Here is a 20,644-nt window from a genome sequence, read left to right on the forward strand (position 1 = left end):
ATATACTTACATGTTTATCACGTTTAGCAGTGTTTTATGTAACTTATGTAACAAAGGGTTTCCTGTAAAATGACACCAAAATTGTGTATGTAGACCACTGTATGTGGGTATAGGAAGCTTTTCAATTTGGGTAGGCCAAATCCTGGCGGAAATCCCCCAAAATGGTCCCAGAGCATAAGAGGTTAATATCTGCTTAATCTTTATTGTGATGCTCCTCATCAGACATTCTACTAAGTAACTTTGCAATTACATGTCAACTTATTCTAACCCTAAGTCTCACCCAACCGTCTACCAATACTCCACTAACACTCTAATGAGAGTAAATAGAAATGTAGGTGCAACGTTATAGTCAAAATAAAGTGAAACCAGTACATGTATATACATTACATATATTCACATAATATACACCGATCAGGCATCACATTCTGACAGGTGAAGTGAATAACACTGATTATCTCTTCATTACGGCACCTGTTATTGGGTGGGATATATTAGGCAGCAAGTGAACATTTTGTCCTCAAAGTTGATGTGTTAGAAGCAGGAAAAATGGGCAAGCGTAAGGATTTGAGCGAGTTTGACAAGGACCAAATTGTGATGGCTAGACGACTGGGTCAGAGCATCTCCAAAACTGCAGCTCTTGTGGGGTGCTCCCCTATCAAAAGTGGTCCAAGGAAGGAAAAGTGGTGAACCGGCGACAGGGTCATGGGCGGCCAAGGCTCATTGATGCACGTGGGGAGCGAAGGCTGGCCTGTGTGGTCCGATCAAACAGACGAGCTACTGTAGCTCAAATTGCTCTAGAAGTTAATGCTGGTTCTGATTGGAAGGTGTCAGAATACACAGTGCATCGTATTGGGCTGCATAGTCGCAGACCAGTCAGGGTGCCATGCTGAGCATCAGAACTGGACCACGGAGCAATGGAAGAAGGTGGCCTGTTCTGACGAATCATGTTTTCTTTTACATCACGTGGATGACCAGGTTCTGCCATCCATGTGGATGTTACTTGGACATGTACAACCTACCTAAGCATTGTTGTAGAACATGTACACCCTTTCATGTAAACGGTATTCCCTGGTGGCTGTGGCTTCTTTCGGTGGCATAATGCGCCATGCCACTAAGCAATCCAATCGAGCATCTGTGGGATGTGCTGAACAAACCAGATCCATGGAGGCCCCACCTCGCAACTTACAGGACTTAAAGGATCTTCTGCTAACATCTTGGTGCCAGATACCACAGCACACCTTCAGGGGTCTAGTGGAGTCCATGCCTTGACGGGTCAGGGCTGTTTTGGCAGCAAAAGGGGGACCAACACAATATTATTAAGGTGGTCAAAATATTATGCCTGATCGGTGTATATAGTGTAGTTTAATAAACTTTATTTTTCAGTTTTCTCTGAAGTATCTATATTTATGCAGGTACACCTAAAAGCACGTTTACTATGTAGCAAAAGGCGGGCGACGTCTTTTCAAGCAAATAACAGGATAACATTTTTCAGACATGAGCTGTCAGCTACAGGCACTTAAGAGAAAAGTACAAGGCACCTGCCTCCAAATCACTGTAGTTTTGACAGAGGTGATGAAACACTGGTGTCGCACCGGTACTTCAAAGCATTTCATTTCTTTACACACCAGAAAACATTCAAACAAGATCAGAGTAAGTGTTTGTATATCTGTACTAGCATATGAAAGGAGGCAATTTCCCCTGCTAGAAAATGAAATGTTATCGCATTTGAGAAACTTGGCTTTCTGTGAAAGATTTCCAACAAGCGTCCCGTTATGTGTTATAGGGTGACACTAATGACAGAGCCAGCGTTACATGGTGCTATTTTGGGCGAGTGTTTGGAGAGCTGGTGCTGTGGGAATCGCGGCGGGAACGTGGACCAGGAGAGAGCCGATCGCGGAACCCACAAGTCTCGACAAACGTCACCGTCAATGCCAAAGTGCAGATTTACAAACATGAAAGCGTGAATATTTTCTCAAAATAGTTTTGTAAATTTGTTTTATACCTCATTTCTTTCTACTGTACTTTTGTATGTGACTTTTTGTTAAAAAAAAAAAACCCGAACAAAAAAAAATACCCTCAGAGTTTAGTTGAGTAATTTGTACGTTTATAAAAATACTAAAACAGTATTTGGGGGAAATCCATACAACAACCAAAGTGGTCTTTTACCAAAATAATTTTTTTTAATCCTTTTTATCTTTTGTAAGATGTGATATTTATAACAATAAAATGTGATTGACAACTTTAATACGTATGCTCGCATTATGTTTAAGATATTTTTTGCTTTGCAGTGATTCTTTTCCTGAATACAGGTGGTATACATTTCTTGCTCCAGGGGTAAAACAAACATACAGTCTGGCCATAAAACGTTGCTGTGTTGCATTAAGGTTTATTATGCAACAAAAACATATAGTCCAACTTTTTATGGTAGCCCATATAAAACTTCATAAGTGCATTTTTATAATTACAGGGCAAAGCAAATGCATAATAAAGAAAAAAAGTCCAGTTTGGCATTCCCACAAAAATGCCTTGAATTCAAACAAAATATCTGTGGTGTGGTTAATGAAAACAAAGCATGTCTCATGAGGAAATGTCCTGGCAGAGGTTATTATCTGCCCACCTTTCCAAGGCGGTAATCTGTCTTGGGGTCAGCGATGATGGCCTGAACCGCCACGATAGCCTCGTTGATCTTGGTTTGTAACTCTCGGAGCTCCTCGATGTGCAGCAAGCGAAGAATCCTGGCCGCTTCGTTCAGAGACGCATCTGGAACGATCAAACACATTCTTACTCACATTGCTTACAATTCCTCCGAGAGTCAACAACATATGAAATTAAATGCAGACTGTGAACATGATGGTGCATTAAATGTGTGCTAAAGAAACTATTTGTAGACGTGGGAAGCCCTACAACAGTTCTGCAAGTGCAAACCTACCTCCGGTATCAAATCCTAAAAGATGCTTGTCAAGAGCGACTGGTAAACCCTACAAGAGAACAAATAAGCAAATGTTTAGGAATATACTCTACCTTTCATTAAGATTGTTTTAAATAAATTATTGCTTTTATTCTGCAAGGAAGCATTAAATAGGTCAAAAGGTGACAGTAAAGATTTGCTTTTCAAATACATTTTTCTTTTGAATTTCAATTGATCAAAGAATCCTGAAAAATAAAATGCTAAATATTAAGCAGCACAACTGTTTTCGACATTAATAAGAATATTAATAAATGTTTCTTGAGCAGTAAATCAGCATATTAGAATGATTTCTGAAGGATCATGTGACACGTAATGATGCTGAAAATTCAGCTTTGCCACAGGAATAAACTACATTAAGACATATTCAAATAAAAACATACATTTAAAATTGGGATAATATTTCAAAATATTTTGATCAAATAAATGCAGCCATGGAGAGCATAAGCAGGGTTCCTACACACAAAATTCCATACTTTTCACAACTGAAATTTCCAAATCTCTCAGGAGATTTGTTTGGCAATATTCAACGCAAATGGTTCACACTGCATTATTTAACATTCAATTTGGTATATAGTACAGTCATCTGTAAATATTCTTTTTTTTCCTTGAGGTATTTTTCATTGGCTTTCTCGAGGTGATAACATGCGTTTACATGATGAAAAGAAACCTACAATGCTCTATAACCTGCATTTATATAACCTCTGACACATCGGGTTTGATACTGTGATCATGGTTTGATGTTGAATGATCACCAAAGAGCAAAGGACAGTCTGATTTAGATGATGGTTTGCTCCGTTATCTGTTGCTGGTGGCACGTGCACATTTGATTAGTGAAGTTCAAAAGAGACTCGCTTATGGTAAAAGACAGATCTTTTCAAAATGAAAATTGTGTTCAACAATCACTTAAGGATCACTAAACTTTTGCCATGAAAACACTGCTTTTGTGCTACTTTTATTTTTTAGAAATTAGAAAATTAGAATTCGAAACATTCTTCATATTGCATATCTTCATATCTATATAAGAGTCTTGAGTTGTATCATATTTATAAAAGACAGATGCGCTGTACCGATTCTTTCCGGTAAAAAGCCAAACTCGTGACGGAGCTAAACCGTCACACGCACACTACATCATGGCATTATCCCTGGATTCTTTGGGAAACTGAACAAGGTTATCTTACACTCACAACCAGAAACGCCCTTCTTTAGTTACATTGTTGAATTTGTGGTCTAAAAACAAAACGACAGCGCTGCCGACGGCTTCCTTAAAGGGATAGTTCACCCAAAAACAAAATGTTTATGTTTATCTGCTTACCCCCAGGGCATCCAAGATGTAGGTGTCTTTGTTTCTTCAGTAGAACACAAATGAAGATTTTTTTAACTCCAAACGTTGCAGTGTGATATTCGTATAATGCATGTCAATGGGGATATTTTAGAGTATGAGAGCACTGAGAGTAAAAACACATAGACATACGAATCCTTATTAAACCATGCTGCTCGTAGCGACACATTGATGTCTTAAGACACGAAACGATCGGTTTCTGCAAGAAACCGAACAGTATTTGTTATTTTTTAACCTCTTATCAGACGAATGTCATCTAGTATTCCCAGCGCCATAACTTCCAGCGAATAAGGTCAAAATACTGGCATGATCAAATAGTGATGCACCGATCATGATTTTACATGGCCGATTCCGATACTAATTTTTTTTCAAGAAAACTGGCCGATTCCGACTTCTTTCTTTTTTTTCAAAATAAAAGAATGAAAGTATACATGAACAAGATGTTTATTTGGTATTTAACAGGCTAAATTGGCTTCTGGCTAATGAAAACAAGTCCGCAATCTGAAATTAACGGGAAATTGAATTGGAAATTAAAAGGCTGAAAGGTGAAATTAAAGGCAACAACTGCATATTCTGCAATACAAACAAAGATGTTACTTAAATCAGAATTTGTTTTTAAATTCAGTGTAAAGAAAAAAAGTCTTTACAAGTGAAATAAAATAAAACCAAAGTATATAATTGTTCCAAAATGTTAAATCAAATAATGTTTAGTGCAACGAAAAAAACTAAGATGCTACAGCAGGTGCTTTTTAAATCAAATTAAGTCAATGTAATTTTAAGGTAATATAAAAGGTAACACTTTAGAAAAATGGTCATTAGTTAACATTAGTTAATGTATTAACTAACATGAACTAACCATGAGCAGTACATTTGTTAATGTATTTGTTCATCTTTGTTAACGTTAGTTAATATAAACATCACAGTGCATTAACTAATGTTAACAAGATTTTAATAATGCATTAGTAAATGTTGAAATTAACATTAACAAAGATTAATAAACGCTTTATAAGTGCAGTTCATTATTAGTTAATGTTAACTAATGTAGTTAACTAATGACCATTATTCTAAAGTGTTACCACATAAAAATGATCATCCTATAGGCTACAGAACTGATAGTATTTCATTTCAAAAGTGCAAGCATTTTCTTCTTTAGGCTACAAAAAGAAGTATTTCGGCTTTGTCACATGTTAGTCTGTTTCGTTCGCATCCGATCCAACACGTGAGAATCTGAGCTAAACAACCGCTCACTATCTGCTTGTGCAGGCGCGGAGAGGTAAGCTCGCGCAGGAAAGCGGCTCTTCATTCCCTTCAGCGTATCTCGTCTCTTCCCTCAGTTCTCCAGTTTCCATTTGTAACACACAAGTGACATGTTCGCGAATGATTGCAATATAGGCGTATGTGCACGCGGGCGCACTTCCGGAAAAATCGGCAGAAAAATACAAAGAAAACCGGTGGCCGGTCAACCGTCCCTATGATCAAAGATATATATATATTATATATATATATATATATATATATATATATACGTAGATGCTTCATTCGACCGATCTGCGCAGGCACTAATGAGGAATCTAGTATATATCTATGATCACGCCGGTATTTTGCATGTATTTTGACCTTATTCGCCGGAAGTGATGGCGCGGGGACGGCTGATGCAGTGCCATAGAAAAAAAAAATCTATATATTTAAAAATATGGATATATTTCTTACACAAACGCATCGATTCGCTTCAGAAGGCCTTTATTAACACCCCGGAGCCGCGTGGAGCATGTTATTTGACGGACAGATGGACAGCATTTTTTATGGACTTCAAAAACAGAGCAACTATTACTGCTATTCTAATGCTTGGATTAGCCAGAACATTTTTAATATAACTCAGATTGTATTCGTCTGAAAGAAGAATGTCACATACACCTAGGATGACTTGAGGGTGAGTAAATCATGGGCTAATTTTCATTTTTGGGTGAACTATTTTGAAAACTGAAGAGAGTCAATAGTCTGGAAACTTGTTTTTTTTCTCCATAATTGGACCTGAAAATGACTCAAATCAAATTCCATGCCTTTCCAAACTGCAAAGGAACCCTGCATAAGAGACTTCTTTCATCAACAACTTATAAAGAAGTCCTGCAGAGTGTTTTCGTTTCAGGAAAACACTGTACGCTCACCTCTTTTGCTTGACTGGCCTTTGCAATAGCATCAGGGGTCAGACGTTCCTGTATCAGGATCCTAATGGCCTGTGATGACAAACAACAGAACAACTTGAGTTTAACTGCACCGGATCCAGACAAATGTTTCATTCTATCAACAAATGAACCATACTTACTTTAAGCATTACCAAATAGTCATCGTGCCGCTGGATTTTGAGAAGATTAGAAAGAGCCGAGACGCCAGCCTTAAAATCTGGATTGTTAACTAAAGAGAGAAAATCACACTTAATTTCAGTCCAACACATAATTTTCAAATGTTACCATACAAAATGCTAGACTTTGCTAATTAGTGGAATGACCAAGACTGTAATAAATAAAAAAAAACTAGAGCAGAGCCCAATATTTTCCATTCAGTGAACCCTGTCCTCCCGGTGTGTCATTATTCAGGTTCCCTCCAGCTGTGGGTCACTGGCTCGGTTCAGCCCACTCATTGTGGGTTGTGGAGAGAGGTGGGTGTGTAATCAGTTTGTTCAGACATGCTTGGAAAGCCACTTTAGTGACTGAGTTGGTTTCTTTAATCAGCCTCCGTCTCATAACAACAGGAATGGAGACTGGAAAAACGTGTGGGGGAGGGAATACTCACTGTCCAGATTAATTAATGGGTCTGCAGACTTCGGAGCATCATTGGCCTCTGTCGCAGGTTTGCAGTTTCGGTATTTCTCGACTGTGGGATGTTAAAAAAAATAGAAGTGGTCAGTTCAATGGAAACAAGAGGTTTCAAGTTGACAAAATTGTTTGATAGCAGATCTAGGAACATCTTGCTCTAAACATAAACGGAATCAAGATTGTGCAATCGAATATGTGGGACATCTGCAAGCTTTACATTTTAATGCAAACTTTGCAAATGCTGCCATCTAGTGGTTTGAGATTGAACACAATTGCTAAACAGCTTGCAATGAGGAAGTCTCACCAATAAAAGGACAGAATTGGCATTTTACAATTAGTGAAAGATCAATTTATACACTGGGAAATTAAGTGCCCAACAATTGGCCATTTTGTGTTTACTTGGCAAATTAAAGGCATAATATGTAAGTTTCACCACTAGAGGACTCTTACAGTGGGGCAAAAAAGTATTTAGTCAGTCACCAATTGTGCAAGTTCTCCCACTTAAAAAGATTAGAGGCCTGTAATTTTCATCATAAGAACACTTCAACTATGAGAGACAGAATGAGAGATTATATGCAAATTATGGTGGAAAATAAGTTTTTGGCCAATAACACAAGTTCATCTCAATACTTTGTTATATACCCTTTGTTGGCAATGACAGAGGTCAAACGTTTTCTGTAAGTCTTCACAAGGTTTTTACACACTGTTGCTGGTAGTTTGGCCCATTCACAGTAGGTATGGTGTTCTTTGGATGCAACTCAGCATTATTTCCCCTCCAAACACGACAAGTTGAGTTTTTACCAAAAAATTATATTTTGGTTTCATCTGACCATATGACATTCTCCCAATTCTCTTCTGGATCATCCAAATGCTCTCTAGCAAACTTCAGACGGGCCCGGACATGTACTGGCTTAAGCAGGGGGACACGTCTGGCACTGCAGGATTTGAGTCCCTGGTGGCGTATTGTGTTACTGATGGTAGCTTTTGTTACTTTGGTCCCAGCTCTCTGCAGGTCATTCACTAGGTCCCCCCGTGTGGTTCTGGGATTTTTGCTCACCGTTCTTGTGATCATTTTGACCCCGCGGGGTGAGATCTTGCGTGGAGCCCCAGATTGAGGGAGATTATTAGTGGTCTTGTATGTCTTCCATTTTCTAACAATTGCTCCCACAGTTGATTTCTTCACACCAAGCTGCTTACCTATCACAGATTCAGTCTTCCCAGCCTGGTGCAGGTCTACAATTTTGTTTCTGGTGTCCTTTGACAGCTCTTTGGTCTTGGCCATAGTGGAGTTTGGAGTCTGACTGTTTGAGGTTGTGGACAGGTGTCTTTTATACAGATAATAGGGCTGTGCAATTAATTGAATTTCGATTTCGATTTTGGCTCCCAACGATCACCAAAATAGTACAATCGAGAAAAAACTATTATTTTGCCATGTTCAGTTTTGCAAGAACACTCTTATTTTGTCTTGCGTTCTGAATGAAACGCGCACGCGCACATCCGGCCCCCTGAAGCCACAAAATCTGTCAGGTCGTGAGTCTCGTGACTCGTGTGCATAACATCCGCTGGAATTTAAAAACTCGGCGCGAGTAAAGATGGCAGAAGGAGGGCAGTTACAGCAGCGTTTGGTGAGCAAAAAAGGCAAAACCAACTCCGTTGTCTGGGAACAGTTTGGCTTCGAGGAATCAGACGACGAGCAGAAACATGCTACGTGCAAGATTTGCTACATGGTAGTGACTGCAACGGAAGGGAACACCACGAATTTGTTTAACCACTTGAAAATTAAACACAGAGTGACCTATGACAATCTAATAAAGAAACAAAAACTGACGAGAGCAGGGGTGCCGTGTAAACGTCCTTTATTTTTCAAATAATGTCCTCTTTGTAAACTTTGTTCAATGCATGCGAGTGCTGCCTGCCATATTTTCGAATAGGACCAGTAATTTTCGCCGTCATCACCCGGGTGTAGTAGTGCCAGAAGACGTGAATGAGAAGTAGCGCGCGCTGTGAGAAAATGTCTCTGTGCATTCATCCGAGAGCGGGCACATGTCTCACAGCGCGCAAATATTGAGTTCTCTTTCAAGTCTTGCTCTTGAACGGACAAACTCATACAAAACGTATGTCAACGTCCATCTTGATGAGTATCCTAGCAGACATGGTCTGTATATGCCTTAAGTAAACTTTATACAGTCGATAAAGACGACGCATATCCATGCATTAGGTCTTAAAGGGGCAGTAGCATTTACTGCCGTCTGTTTAATGTCAAACAACAAAAGACAAGGACATCACTCACTGCTCTTGATTGAATAGCTTTTGTAAGTTTAATAGGATTAATCTTTAATTTATGCACTCAAATATGCAATGTTATTTTACATTTGATACATTTCTGTACCTGAAAACTAATGTTAGACATACCTGAAAAGCATATCTAGCCGAATCATATTGTTGATCTTATTTATTTGTGGTTATCATTTTTACTTGAATACTTTTATACTTTGATTTGAATATGTTATATTATTTATTTTAATAGTTCAAAAAGTACAACAAATGTTACAATTTCAATTGAATTGTTGAAAGGTGTCTTTTTAATAAATGCAACACATTCCCAAAGTCATGTGAAATAATCGTGTTACATAATCGTGATTTCAATATTGACCAAAATAATCGTGATTATGATTTTCAGCCCTAACTGATAACGAGTTCAAACAGGTGCCATTAATACAGGTAACGAGTGGAGGACAGAGGAGCCTCTTAAAGAAGAAGTTACAGGTCTCTGTATTTTGGAAAAAACTCATTCTTATTTTCCACCATAATTTGCAAATAAATTCTTTAAAAATCAGACAATGCGATTTTCTGGATTTTTCTTCTCATTCTGTCTCTCATAGTTGAAGTGGGAGAACTTGCACAATTGGTGGCTGACTAAATACTTTTTTGCCCCACTGTATATGGTGCACAAAAAGTATTCTCGTCACTTCATAACATTAAAGGGATAGTTCACCCAAAAATGAAAAATTAGCCCATGATTTACTCAACTTCAAGCCATCCTAGGTGTATATGACATTCTTCTTTCAGACGAATACAATCAGAGTTATATTAAAAATGTCCTGGCTAATCCAAGATTTAAAATGGCTGCCCAACATTTGAAGACCAAAAAGGTGCATCCATCGATTATAAAAGTAATCCACACGGCTCTGTGGAGTTAATAAAGGCCTTCTGAGGCGAAGCAATGCATTGGTGTAAGAAAAATACCCATAATTAACATGTTATAAAGTAAAATATCTAGCTTCCACCAGACCGCCTTCCGTATTCAACTTACGGAAAAAGCGTTACTAGCGAGGATGACGTCGGGTGTAGCATAAGCATTTTAAACTACAAGCGGCGTTACACTTTCTTCGTAACTTGAAGGCGGTCTGGCGGAAGCTAGATATTTTACTTTTATAACATGTTAAATATGGGTATTTTTCTGACACAAACCCATCAATTCGCTTCAGAAGGCCTTTATTAACTCCTGGAGCCATGTGGATTACTTTTATAATGTATAGATACACTTTTTTGGGGCTTCAAATGTTGGGTTGATATTCACTACCATTATAATGCTTGGATTAACCAGGACATTTTTTTTAATATAATCCTTGAGGGTGGCTTGAGGGTGAGTAAATCATGGGATCATTTTCATTTTTGGGTGAACTATCCCTTTAAGGTTGAACCACTGGAGTCAAATTGACTATTTTAATGATGTCTTTACTACCTTTCTGGGCCTTGAAATTGTTAATTAAATAGCTGTCTAAGGAGGGGTCAGGGAGCTTTTGGATTTCATCAAAAAATCGTAATTTGTGTTCCAAAGACGAATGAAGGTCTTATGGGTTTGTAACGACATGAGGGTGAGTAATTATTGACAGAATATTCATTTTTGGGTGAACTAACCCTTTAAAGTTTTATTAACGTTACTGTGGTATGAAGTAGGACAGAGCCGAGAGTCTGGACTATTGCCGTTTTATTATAGATAGATGCCACAGTCGACCGCTGATGCTCCTTTTGTTTTGTTTATGTTACGATTAAAGTTCCAGCTCCTCATTCCCTTAAATTGAACTTTGTTACAGTACATTTGATCACTTAAATTCACATTATTTTATTTCATTATAGTGAAACACCTCTGTGTTGTGTTGAATTACTACTCATTCAGGTTTATTTTATTGTTAAAATTGTGAGGTAACAGCGCTGTTTTACTCAAAACAACAATCAAACTAAAAATAAATTTGAATGTGTTGAAATGTATGTTAACGTTTACTGTGCATTCACTCATTGGCTGGTATGAGACACTAGTTGATACACACTGACTGCAGTAAGCTAGATCAATATTAGAATATATTATAATAATAAAAGATGGAAGCCAAGAGTTGATAAATGGCAAGCAATTCATTCAAAATGGAGAAAATGCTGTATTACTGTTTCTATAAATAAAGCTCCATCTGAATATACTATGATTGCCACTTGACAAAATAGTGTTGTCTGATTTACTTTTTTGGGTACAAACATTTTACTCGCGGTAAATCAAGAAAACTTTCAAACAATAAGACTAATCGTGTTGAGCTATATATCGTTTTTTGTCGATAAAGGTCTCTAAACAGTTGCTCACCTGTTTAATAAAACACATAATATATTAAAGCATCTTTGGTGTTTCCATGATTTCTATGGAAGTAAAACGAAGACGGAAATCGAGGGTAAGGCGGATATGATGTCATTGACTTGTGACACACGGACACGGGCCGTTGCACTGGTAAACAAAAAAAAACCTGACTTCTCTGGATTTAAACATTGTTGAAAACATTTGGGATAATGCAAGTACACAAGTCAACAAAATACATAAAATTGTTATAGTGTTTTGTGGATATTTAAATCCAAAAATCTTACATATTGTGCCTTTAACAGAAGTTTAGACCTTCTTTACTGTGACATTGATAAGCTGCTTTTTGAGAGTAAATAATGCATAAGTGTTCCTCTTATATTCTTTTGTATAAACTACCATTCAAAAGTTAGGGGTTATCAATTAGAAAGAAGTCGCTTATGCTCATAAAGACTTCATTTATATATTATATAAAAAAAACCTACTGAAATATCTTAAATCTTCCACTTTTTTCAGGATTCTTGGATGAATAGAACGTTCAAATGGACAGCATTCATTTGAAATATAAACCTTTTGGTACATTATAAATGTCTTTACTTGCACTTTCAGAAAAACTGAATGAATAATTGCTGAATTATGTACATTTTAATTATTATGTAAAAAAACTACTTTTGAACCATAGTGTATATAGCCAACCAGCTCTCTGGATAATGATATTGATTGGCCATTAAAAAAAATCTACATTGATTGGTCGACCACTGGTTTTAATCTCAAATAAATAATCATACCATTGTCTCCATATTCAAAACGAACAGCAAGACCCAGTAGCCAGTCAACGGACTCCTGTCTTTCCTGAACGCTGAATGGACAGTTCACATCTTGAAGATACTACAAACATACAACACGTATTTATACATTATACATAATAATAACAACAACGGTATAAATGATACATTAAACACATATGTTGATGTATAAGTTACTAGTTTCACCTTTTCAAAATGTTTAGGCCACTCTGAGCTGGGAATATTCCTGAGATTTCCCCGCTCTTCAATTTTGTAGTGTCTGATTTTTTGATCTTCCAGCCAAACTATAAAATTTCTGAATTCAGTTTCATCTGCGTGAAGTAAAGAGCACACACAATATTAATATTACAATTCATATATAGATTAAACGTAGTTGTGTGTGTGATAAATGTTAAGCTCTACATAATCAGTGCATGATCAGTGTGAGGAGCATGAGGTGGCAACACGTCATTCATTTCTGACAGATTCCTACCTTTACAGTCAAATCCAGTAGGGTTGTGATATTCTAAGGCTGACAGCTTTCTACGAAACATCCCTTTCAATTGCTAAAACTATTTAAAGAAGTTAACAGATGTATGATTTTGCTTTGGAAGACACAACCTGCTACAGCCTTCAAATGGCTCTGGAAGACCGGAAGTAGAACAACCTGTTTTCAAAATAAAAGTTTGTATTGTAACGACGTTAGTTAATTATTATTTTATAAACAAAGACATGATTTGATATTTAATCCCTAATTATCATCTTCTTATTTACCTTTTATTGTTCTTCTTCTTTTTCATTATTATTATTATTATTATTATTATTATTATTATTATTTAATTTGAGGATAGTTGAGGACACATTTCTCCTGAAATATAAATTTGACATACGTAAAATTCCAATTAAATTAAGATTAACTTTCCTAAACTGGTTCTATTCTGCTGGTTGTGTGTTTATAAGGAATAACTATAATGTAGGCTATATAATGTGAATTAATAGGGATATAAACATTAGTGAATTAATTGTTCTGTGGTATTGAATGAGAATCTGTACCTGCATAGACAGATTTTCTTCCTAGATAGGCTACAAGATGAATTGTTGCTAAATAACACACAGTAGTGTTTGACATCATTCAATATTAAAAGGGAGTATTCTGGGAATATGGAATTCCAAAGCTGCCAATATTAAAAATAAATAAATACATAAATAAATATACAAATAAATGTAAAAAAAAAAGCAAAAATAATTAAATAAACATACATAGAAAAGCAAAAAATAAATAAATAATTATTTATACATTTATTTCCTTATTTATGTATATATTTATTTTTTCCATATTTATTTATTTATTGTTTTATTTATTTATACATTTATCCATTTCTATTTTTATTTCTTTATCCATTTATTCATTTTCACATTTATGTATTCTACATTTATTTATTTATACATTTACTTATTCCTACATTTATTTGTGCGTAGGGCAATGAGGAGGGCGAGGTTTACCTCAGACATAGCAATCGAGCTCAGAGTAGGCAAGGGCGAAGCGTTGAGGCCACAGTGACACCTTGTGGTCGAAATACAATAAGTATATACTGTCTGTGACTTGGATAGGTTAATGGCCAAAATCTTACTGTGTGACATGGATAGGTTAGGCCTACTCTTTATTCCGGACATGGCCGTAGAACATCGAATATTATTAGACTCCAAGTCAAAATAAAAGAAAAGGGCGTTTTTACACTGGGCACGTTTGCTATGTCCGAGTGCGTTAGTTCCCGCTTTCCCCCGCAGCGCTGGTCAGCTTGATTCTATTGAACCCTGGTCCATTTGCGTGCATCTTCACTCTTAAAAATAAAGGTGCCAGGAATACCCAAAAAGGGGTTTTAACTGCGATGCCCTAGAAGAACCATTTTTGGGCCCCTGAAGAACTGTTTTGTGAAAAGTTCTTTAAAGAACCATTTTTTAGAACCGTTTTATATTCTAAAGAACCGTTCTACGCTATAAAGAGGTTCTTTGTATATTAACGGTTCTTCGTGGACCCATCCACCCTGCCAACGAACCTTTATTTTTAAGAGCAGCGCATGATAGTAGACAGAACGCCGGAATATATAGATTTTTTTTATTATTATTATGAATTTGGTCCTTTTAGCCTATGCGCAGCTGAGTAAATGACATTTGGGTTTACTGCATGGGCGTCGGATGAATGTGAAGCCTATAGCCTATAGCCTATAGCCTATGTGCGCTGCCTTCCGTGTGTTCTGACCAATAATGGAAAATATCAAGCGCTTCCATATCAGAGTCCCTGTCTGTTGAAGATGTTGCTGTTCATGTTTGTTAGCCCAGGACATTTTACAAATCCAGACCAGACGATGTTCTACATGTCCGGAATAAAAAGTAGGCCTAGCCTATCCATGTCACACAGTAAGATTTTGGCCATAAACCTATCCAAGTCACAGACAGTGTGAACGTCAGTAGGCTATACTTATTGTATTTCGACCACAAGGTGTCACTGTGGCCTCAACGCTTCGCTCTCGCCAACTCTGAGCTTGATTGCTATGTCTGAGGTAAACCACGCCCTCCTCATTACCCTACGCATAAATGTATAAATAAATAAATAAATAAATAAATAAATAAATAAATAAATAAATGTATAAATAAATAAATGTATAAATACACAAATGTATAAATAAATACATGTAAAAATAAATAAATGTATACATTAATAAAAATAGAAATTAATAAATGTATAAATAAATACAAAAATAAATATGGAAAAAATCACTATATACTTAAATAAGGAGATACATTTATAAATAATTATTTCTTTTAGTTTTTTTGCTTTTCGTTGTATATTTATTTATATATTTATTTATTTTTGCTTTTTTACATTTATTTTTATATTTATGTATTTATTTATTTTTAATATTGGCAGCTTTGGAATTCCATATGGAATAGTCTATTTTATGCAATGAAAAGGAATTCATATTGAAATAAAACATTTTCACCTTTTCATATTTCATACTGAACCCTTTATAAAAAAATCAGGACCAAAGCAAGCACATCAACGGCAAAAAATATGCTCAAAAGTTAGGTGCTCGACAAAAACAAAAACAAAACAAAACAAAACAAAACAAACCCAAACCCAAACCCCCCCACAATTCAGATTTCCCCGAGTTGACATCTCGCTATTCTGACTTTATAACACGAAATTGCGTGTTATCACGCAAACGTCAAAATTGTGAGATAAAAAGTCGCAATTACTTTTTCATTTTTTATTCAGTTGCGAAAACAAGCTTCTAAGTTCTGGTATTCTATCCTAATTTTGTATTATTATTAATGCATGGCAGCTTTATAACAAAAGAAAAAACATGTCCCCTTTATAATAATACATGTAATACTAAAAATCGAGTTATTAAATATTTACTATTTAATTATTATTTTCGAGTTTATGTGCTGCTGGCCCTGCATTTCCCCTCCCGGACGCCTGGGTGCAGCAGAACATATTGAGCTGGTTGGGAGCAGCAGGAGCTCGAATCGCGTTGTTGCTTTGGCGAAAGGCTTTGTACGTACAATACTAAAACGAAGACGTTTCAAACATCGGGAGAACGCATGAAAGCCCCCGTTTGACAGCTGATCTTTATCTCGTCGTAAGTATATCATTAAACACGCACCTCTTTTCCATTTAAAGCATTATTTCCTCTCTGTTCCCTCTCATATGTATCCTGCTAGCACGCATGCGAATGCACAACGCAGGGCTGTTAGCACGATGCTGATGATGAATAGTTTTATGCTCTAATTTGATAGTAAACCATTAATAAACAATCGTGAGCGCACCGGATCGCTGTTATTAAAGATATTGGGTTGCATTGTTAACATGGCGGAAAATGCAATGCATGCAGGGGGTCTGCAGCAGCATCTCTCAATGCAGATGCATGCTGGGAGTCGTGTGCCTGTGTGGGCCAGTCTCCATTGCAATGCTGGTGACGCTAATGTGAATATACACCGATGAGGTTCATTATTGTTCATTTTCAGGTGTGTATATGTTCTTGCTGCAGACCTGCGCCCTCAGTACTCATGACGTCACGCGCACTCTCTCAGCCAGGGAAACGGAAATACGTAATTGGCTGCGTTAGCCCTGGCCCCTCTCACTGAAGAATTTTGCCTCCAAAACTTTTGTCTCATAGGATTCGCTACCGTGTGTACAAGTATAATTCCAGTTAATCACAATTTAACTACCTAATGTTTATTTAGAATTATAGATAAAGAGTAAATATCAGTGTCAAAATGTTCCTTCCTACTATGCAGTGCATGATGTGCCCATCATATAGATACAAGTTTTATAATTATTAATAAGGAAATGGCAGTAGCGACAGATTATAATTTTTTTGTCTGAATTGTCTTCCATCTGAGTGGAGCAGATTATTGAAAGTGAAAAAAAAAATGTCCGTCCTCTTTTTCAGCAGCCTTGTTTTCCGGGAGAATTTCTTCCATTCATTTTTCCCATAGGGATTTTTTTTAAACTCTTGGGCTGAATCCAAAATCACCCCCTGTCCCCGCAAATAGGGCATTATTTGAGGGGACAGCCATTTGTAGTGGCGAGTGTACAGCGACGTATGCTCAACGGCTGTCTGAATTCATTCACTTGTTTTCATTCACTACTTCAAGTGAACTTTATTAGTGGACTAGTGCAATAGTGATTGAGGGTTTAGGCGGCGTTTTCGGATTCAGCCTTAGTTAAAGTCGACATGAAACCGAAGTTGCGGTTAGTCTTTTTTTCCCTGTTATTGCTGTGATCTCATGTGAGTGACAGGTAAGACCTCCGTTCATCTTTGGAACACAAATGAAGATATTTTAGTTGAAATCCGATGGCTCAGAAAGGCCTCCATTGGCACAATGCACTTTACACTCTCAAGACCCATAAAAGGTATTAAAGACGTCGTTACAAAGTCCATCTCACTACAGTGGTTCTACAATAACTTTATAAAGCGACGAGAATAGTTTTTGTGCGCAAAAAAACCTAAATAACGACTTATATAGTGATGACCGATTTCAAAACAAGGCATCATGAAGCTTCGAAGCGCTATGAATCAGTTAGTCGATTCAGCGGTTTATGGACCGCTGAATCGCTGAAAAAAAGTGAGTGTAATTTAAGTGTTTGTATACAAATCAGTTAATTTTACCTTCAACATTATAGTAGGATAATGTACCAACTCACTCCCATAGTGTACAGCATTAGTTAAGAGTTTTTTTTCCTTGAGAAAATTTGCCATGTATTGTACCTGATATATATCCAAATTCCAAAATAATCGAATCGATTTGCAAGCTTGTGAATCGAATCGAATAGTGAAATTTGTGTCAATACCCAGCCCTATAATGTGTGTTTATCATGTTTATCGGTTAGGGGTGGGTTTAGGTAGGGCTTTATTGTCCCAATAAGACAGCATTCATTTAATAATTTTAACAAATAGAATCATTTACACTTTGTTATTATTAGGGTTGGGGACCGTTCACATTTTAACCAGTACCTAAAATTCGGTACCTAACGGTACCTTTTTTTTCTCAGTACTTCAGGGATGTTTACCTCAGTAACTGAAAGCTGCAAGTAATTTACAGAAGTGTTACTGACATTATACCAGAGCTGTCTTCGTCGCTGTCTACCAATGTCTGTGTTGTTTCTATACTGTAATATTCACCAGCAAATAGTAGGCTACTAGCTAGGCCTACTTAATTAATTGATTTCATAAAAACAACCATTTTAATGTATATAAAATGTTTTAATTTCAATGAAAAGTTTTCCTGCAAGAAAGACATAACATTAATTTCTTTTAATTTAATTAAATACACTCTTTTGTCAAACAAAGTGCTGCACAACTGAGCTGTTAAAATTAAAACATAACAAAATTGTGATTTATTACTAAATAAATAGTTTTGATAATTTATTATTACATTAGTGTTAGTATTATTACTACATTGAGACGTATCTAAATTCTAATGTACAACAGTAATATATTTGTCAAGTTAAACCAAACTTATTTTGACGGGTTGCCGTGAAGACCATCACATTTGAATCTCTGTGTGTTTATGATATGACGGTAGTTTTTCTCAAATAAAACGGTAAAATGCTCATGAAGTGAGTCTGGAGATGACGTTCATGCATTTATGTTGAGATGTGAAACATGCGACCGTCACACGCGATTCAGTGTGTGTGGTAAATTAAACCGCACGTCTGCGGCATTCATTCAGACATTAGTCTATACCTCGGATGCGCTCTCAGGTACCGAAATTTGGCACAGATTGATTTAATGTGAATCGGTACTCTGTAGTACCAATGTAATTAAAAGTACTGAGTTCAGTACCCAACACTAGTTATTATTGCATACTAACTAATGTACAACAACACTGAGGTGCAAATAGTATTGCCACTCTTTGTAAGTATAATTATCATCTAACTAACATATCACTAAGAAATGCTACTATTTTCACTTAGTGTAAATAGAATCAATTGCTACTTGAAATTAGTTTTTGACCTGATTATTTTGCAATGAAATGAGTCTGACACACGAGTCTGTCGGCTCTGACAGCGTTGCATCACGTGCTTTTTCAAAAACAGCGACTTGGAGCTTCAATGTGCCTCTTGGTAACAAAATGATCTAAGGGCTAGAGAAAGCTGTTACAGTTACTTTTACATGTGCCACAAATACTAAACCATTCTTTAAAACGTAAAATTTCATGATGTTTAAAAGTTGGTGTTTTTATTTAAAGGGATCCCATGGTGTCAAGACTTGTATGGCTTAATATAACATAAATGTTGTCTCTTACTGAAATATGTAGTAGAAAACCCATGAAAGATCCACGTTATTTAAAAAATCCATTATATATTTGGACAATGGGCGGCGCCATTTTGTTTGCGTTCTAGGTTGATGACGTAGAATGGTTGCACTCTGCAATCCACTGGTGCTACCCGTAGCTATTTTTACCACAACACAACTCGAAAAATGTGTCAAGAGTTAAAGCTACACTGTGTGATATTTTCCCCCATCTAGTGGTGAACTGGTATATGACCATCCAGTGACTTTTAGTTTCTGTTCTGTTCAATTCCGATTTCGTTTTAACTCCTACGGTGGCCGATTTTGTCCAAGATTAATATGGCTTCCAGTTCGACCTCGTCCACATTCGACACGGTGCCTGTGGGATATTCTGTGCGCAGTGGGATGGTTGGAACTCAACTGGCCTAATTATTCGGCTAGAAAGAACTGCAGCTAATCCAGAGTGAACTTTGATGATAGTAATGTTTATTCAGTCATCCAATTGCAAGGCATAAACAGGTTTGCATGGATATGTACATAAATGTGGTTTCTGTGAGAGAACAAATTAGGATGGTAAATATACATGATAATGACATGACAGAATATACACAGTTAAGAACTGTATAACTATACGTATAAGTTACATTTGTATAATGTAACCGTAAACCAGAGCTTATTGTACCATATATAGGCGCTAAATGCAGCTGCATTAAAAGGAGCGGAGCTGCCGCTGCTGCTGCTAACAAGCGGTGTCGGATTACAAAAGTGTGTGCGCAGGTTTAGCTCTGTATAACAAGTGTTAATATGCCGATCAGACCTGATACATATTTCCATCAACATACATTATAAGCAAATATTTTCTATAAACGAATAAACATTGTTAATAACTGAATGATTATTCAAATAGGTGAGCATTACGCTATTGTATGTTGACACAAAAATACTTCTGAGGTAACATCAACTGAATTACATGATGACACACTCTGAAACACATCCACAATGACAATAACTATTATTACTTACGGAGTTATTAACGCACAGAAATACCACACAAGGAAAAACAGACTTTTGAGGAATAAACAAGCCAGGAAAACGCCGTATAACTCTGTTACTGGAGCTGCTGAGATGAAAACTCTGCACATGCACCAGACAAGTCTGAACAAGTTGACGCGCACAGTGTTAAAACCGGTTAAAACGCGAAAGGCGAAGCTTGAATTTACGGGTATGTCCCTCTTTGGCTAATGTACTTTCAAGATGGAGGGGCAACATGGCGACCACCGTTAGATCCCATTACCTTATGTATTTTCAATGGCAT

At 36.7% G+C, this 20,644-nt stretch overlaps 3 protein-coding genes across 3 annotated transcripts in view; 2 read left to right on the forward strand and 1 right to left on the reverse strand.

The window, feature by feature from the left end:
- nid2a (nidogen 2a (osteonidogen)) overlaps positions 1 to 2,243 on the forward strand; it is a 53,268-nt gene extending 51,025 nt beyond the window's left edge. Inside the window, exon 26 of the mRNA XM_079833643.1 lies at positions 1,784 to 2,243. The gene's annotated coding sequence lies outside the window, so the exon portion shown is untranslated. The remainder of the gene's footprint in view (positions 1 to 1,783) is intronic.
- rtraf (RNA transcription, translation and transport factor) lies at positions 2,087 to 13,201 on the reverse strand. The gene is made up of 8 exons (XM_079833642.1): positions 13,020 to 13,201; positions 12,734 to 12,858; positions 12,530 to 12,629; positions 7,098 to 7,178; positions 6,631 to 6,719; positions 6,473 to 6,541; positions 2,930 to 2,978; positions 2,087 to 2,760 (listed from the first exon to the last, which is right to left on the reverse strand). Exons 1-8 carry the CDS (start codon positions 13,078 to 13,080, stop codon positions 2,606 to 2,608), a joined length of 729 nt encoding a protein of 242 aa, XP_079689768.1. The 5' UTR covers positions 13,081 to 13,201; the 3' UTR covers positions 2,087 to 2,605.
- A 2,817-nt stretch (positions 13,202 to 16,018) lies between these two features.
- The window catches only part of LOC307136205 (zinc finger MYM-type protein 4), a 46,426-nt gene continuing 41,800 nt past the window's right edge, over positions 16,019 to 20,644 (forward strand). Inside the window, exon 1 of the mRNA XM_079833004.1 lies at positions 16,019 to 16,170. The gene's annotated coding sequence lies outside the window, so the exon portion shown is untranslated. The remainder of the gene's footprint in view (positions 16,171 to 20,644) is intronic.

The sequence above is a fragment of the Gobio gobio genome (assembly GCF_949357685.1).
Source record: "Gobio gobio genome assembly, chromosome: 13".
Taxonomy (NCBI): Eukaryota; Metazoa; Chordata; class Actinopteri; order Cypriniformes; family Gobionidae; genus Gobio; species Gobio gobio.